The following is a 4,258-nucleotide window of genomic DNA, read 5'->3' as shown; positions in this document are numbered from 1 at the left end:
TTAACCAATTTCACGCAAGAAATTTCCCCCTCCGGCACCTTGAGTTTATTGGCAACAAATTTCACCACCGCTTCTGGCCCCGTCGCGGTAGCAAATTTACCAATATGCAGGTATGCCATAACAAATTAGCAGATTTCTCAAGAGTTTAACTGCACTTGCATGCAAATCGATGCACGTCAGATGAAACGCTCGGCGGCATAAAGAAGAACAGCGGACAGCCTCAAGGTGACGAATTGCATTCTGAGCAGTAATAAAGCGACATAGCGAAAACACAACCGAACGCAGTGAGAGCTGACTAATGACTACTTAATTTATTGGACAGGTATCCAGAGTCCGTATATTAGCAACCGAGCAACCCCTCGGCCATGCATCCCTCGGCATGTAACAGTGTCACCATAGATTGGGGTAATTTCATTGATAGTTTTCTTTACTCCACCCGACTACCATTAGCCAGCATCCATGGCAGAGATATGACCGTGGCAGGACTGTCTCAGCTTTCTTTCGGCTGGACACCAACACTGCCTCGGTCTTGTGGGGAGCGAGTTCGAGCCCGACCCTCTCCAGCCACTGTTGAATATGCGCTATTGTCTGGTTGCAGGTCTTCTCCAAGTCTCCGGCCAAGAGTTTTCCCACCACTAGAACAGCCACATCGTCTGAAAAACCCACCATATGCACTACGTGGGGGAGGCTGAGTCGCAATATGCCGTCGTTCATTGCGTTCCACAGTGTAGGGCCCAGCACCGACCCCTGCGGGACGCCTGCAAATACCTCCTATTGCTCCGTGCCGGCCTCGGTACCTGGGTGTGTCGAAAGTCTCTAGCGCCTTTAGGATGCAGCTCCACATCGCCGTGTTAAACACGTTCTTAATGTCCAGCGTGACCATTATGCAGTGCTCCTTACCGCCACGTTTCCATCTAGTGCTGGCTATTCCACCACTCTACCAACGGAATCAATCGTCGATCTGGCCGCAGTGATAGGGCGTGTATGAGGGCTATGCTTATGCTTATGGTTAAGTATGCGTCGCTTACATATATGTATAATGATAAATACTAAAGGGCTCATTTAAATGAAATAGCTGCAAATGCATTAGACTTATTGACCTCCAGCCATAGCTTATAGAAGTCAATTGGTGAACAATTGCAACTTTTCTGTGGCAAGGTACGTCGGATCCAGGGTATTAACAAGTCTATTCAAATCACCCCACTCAGCTGCACTTAATTTCATGTATCTTTTGAGGCGCCTTTCGCAAGAGTCTTCAAATGGTTGCTGCTTGCTCAACATATTGTACGTTGGGTTCCAACGAGCCTATTGAGTCCTGTACAGCCGACAGAACTTTTGCGGCGGTCACTAGGTCATTACAGGCATTCTTCTCATCATCTTTACCATTTACCACCGAAAAATTCTTTTTCTTTTCAGGCACTTCGGATTCTTTGGAATATGAATACTCGTAGAAGCCTACAGGAACCGCAGGAGTCGGTCACAAACCGAACAGAGGCCACATGGTATGGCCCAGGGTATGGAGCAAGTCTGTCTGTTTCCAACACTTCCTCTAAGTGACACTTCACAACTTGGCTAAGGGATGCAAGCAAATTCCATCTTGAATCCGCATTCTTCTGTAGATGCTCCGACTTGAATAGGGGATTAGATTCAAGGCCAGACTGGAAATTGCGGCACAGAACATTTCGAAGGAGATAAGTCAAGTCTCTCAATTGTTCCCACTAAAAACTCCACTAATATTATCCTACTTAGATATATGCACATATATTCAATATTCGCATTGGGCTTTATCTAAACTCCAATTCTATGACAATTTGGATGCCTCGTTTTTCTTAATTTCTCTAATTTAGTTTCGACAAAATATCGAGCTATTCTTGCTTTCCCATTTGGGAATTCGACTACTTGAGTGCTTGGAGGGGTCCCAGAGGAAAGTGATCAGCAAATATACAAACATTGTGCCAAAACGTTGGGCGGTAGGATCTTCCCAACCTCCTGTTCCTGGATGTTTTAATCTTTTTTTTATACCGTATCACCTAGTGTAGGCGATGAAAATCGATGAAAAAATAAGTCCATATTGAAGACTATGGCTAATCATTACCAAGTAAGTATGAATAGTAGCAAAATGTGTTTGCTATAAGGCCATATTTATTGCTATGATTAGATGTACTCGTACGTAGGTGTTTAGATTGTAGATGTGGTAGCTGCGATTGCGATGCACATCAAATTTAAATTCATATCAATTGCTGTCAAAAGAAATTAGATAAAATACATAACAAAAAAAAAAAGAACAATTTGTATACCCCCCCTTTCATAAGGAACCTATAAAGTATATATGTATGTATATTCTTGATCAGCATCTATAGTCGAGGGTCGATAGAGCCATGTCTGTCTGTCCGCCCGTCCGTTTGTCCGTCCCTATGAGCGCCTAGTGATATGTATTTCAAAATTTCACCCCACCCTCTTTCGCCATCACAAAGGACGAAGATCTGTGGCATCCACAATTTTGAACAATCATGGAGAATAACCATATCTACCAGATTGCCGAATCTGAATCGGATCGGATCATTATTATAACCGAACAAATCAATTTGCAGTGGCTACGCAGCGTATTAAGTGTATTAAATATAATCAAATAAATAAATGGCTTTTTTTGTGTTCTGGCTCATTCTGCTTTGGTGGGATGGCTAATGGCTTCTGGCAGGCGATCGGCTGTCATTGCGATGCACATCAATTTAATTTATGTTAGATAAAATATAAAAAGAAAACAAGATAATTATTTTGCTATTACATTTGTGTTCAGATTATGCAAAACTCATAATCATTCTCTACACCCAATAGGATAAATGAGTGGATTTTTAGTGTTGTGGTTTTCTTGCTGGCTTTTGATATCCAGATGCAGGTGCTGGGGCTTTGCTGCGATGGCGACGCACTTCAAATGTCAAGTCGTTATTTCTGTCAAAAGAAATTATGTAGATAATAAAAAAACAATAATCTTATTTGGCGTTTACATTTGTGTTTAAATTGGGCCCATCTCTTAGTCAGCATTAGTGTCCTTGGGTTACTGTGGCGTTGAATATTAAACATAATCCAACAAACAAATGGATTATTATGCTCTGGCTGGGGGGCTCTGGCTCTGGCTGGGATGGCTAATGGCTGATGGCTGATGGCTGACCGCTTAAGCTCAGAAGCCACGGTTCTCGTTGAGCTCCTTATGTGGTGTCAGATCCTTGGTGATCGAAAAGGGGGCTCCATCACGAGACATCTTGCAAATGAGATTGCCCAGATTCTTGGCATCATCGATGCCGGAGTGAGCACGTCCCTGGAAGGTCAGCCTCACATGGGCCAGGGCATTGTCGAAGCTGAAGGGACGATACTTGTACCACTTCTTGTAGATGGCCCTCGCGTCTATCCACTGATTGAAGCAGGTTGGTTTACGTATATTCTTGCGTGCGCACTCCTTGGCAAGACAGATTCCAAAGTCCCAGTTCGCCCAGGTGACGAAGAAACAGTTTCCCTGTGGATTGGTCATACTCATCTTTGGTAGCACCAGGTTGCGGGCGCTCAATTCCTTCTTCAGCCACTCGATAAAGGAATTGAGTGCCGTCTGCAGTGGCACTCCCGCCTCCACAGTCTTCTGCTGAATGCCCGTCAGACTGGTACAGTATTGGCTCAGTTGCGGCGACTCCACGGGCATCACGTACTTGTGAAACTCCGCCTCGACCATACCCGTTTTCAGATTGACCAAAATGGCTGGGAACTCAATTATCTCCGACAATCTAAATTGTTGAGCCGGTTGATTTTCCCAGCAGGTGGCCACGAAGTTCACGGATATGGCATAAGTAAAAGGATGCATTGTCAACTGCTTGGATTTGCGTGAATTCTGTTTCGTTAACTGGATCTGGACGAGCTCCTTTCAGGAATATTCTCTGATGTATTAGCCCAGTTGCTTTGTACACTTTTATGAAGGCCGACTGTGTTTGTGCAATTCCAATTGAATTCTTTTTCTTTGTAATGTAATATGCTGTCGTTTTTTTGACAGTGCTTGCAGTTTTTGCTGAGTAACGATAACTTTTGACCTATCATTGGGATTTGTGAATTTATTCGATATCTATCGATTTTTAATAAAATGCGACTTTGTAGTACAATTGTCAGTCGGTAAATAAAGCGCAGTGAAAAGCAAAGTTTAGTGCCTTTTACGAAAAGGAACGTTGTGAGTCGCAGCTACGGCCGCGATTTTAAATTTATACCCTAGCAATTAGTG

At 43.7% G+C, this 4,258-nt stretch overlaps 1 protein-coding gene across 1 annotated transcript; it reads right to left on the bottom strand.

The window, feature by feature from the left end:
- Positions 1-3,010: 3,010 nt before the first annotated feature.
- LOC108165247 (ERI1 exoribonuclease 2-like) lies at positions 3,011-4,034 on the bottom strand. Its single transcript, XM_033399891.1, has one exon. It carries the CDS (start codon positions 3,848-3,850, stop codon positions 3,179-3,181), a length of 672 nt encoding a protein of 223 aa, XP_033255782.1. The 5' UTR covers positions 3,851-4,034; the 3' UTR covers positions 3,011-3,178.
- Between the last annotated feature and the right edge of the window lie 224 nt (positions 4,035-4,258).

This window comes from Drosophila miranda, unplaced genomic scaffold, assembly GCF_003369915.1.
Source record: "Drosophila miranda strain MSH22 unplaced genomic scaffold, D.miranda_PacBio2.1 Contig_AX1_pilon, whole genome shotgun sequence".
NCBI lineage: Eukaryota > Metazoa > Arthropoda > Insecta > Diptera > Drosophilidae > Drosophila > Drosophila miranda.
The sequence above is the reverse complement of the archived record's forward strand: the minus strand, read 5'-3'. Positions and strand labels throughout refer to the sequence as shown.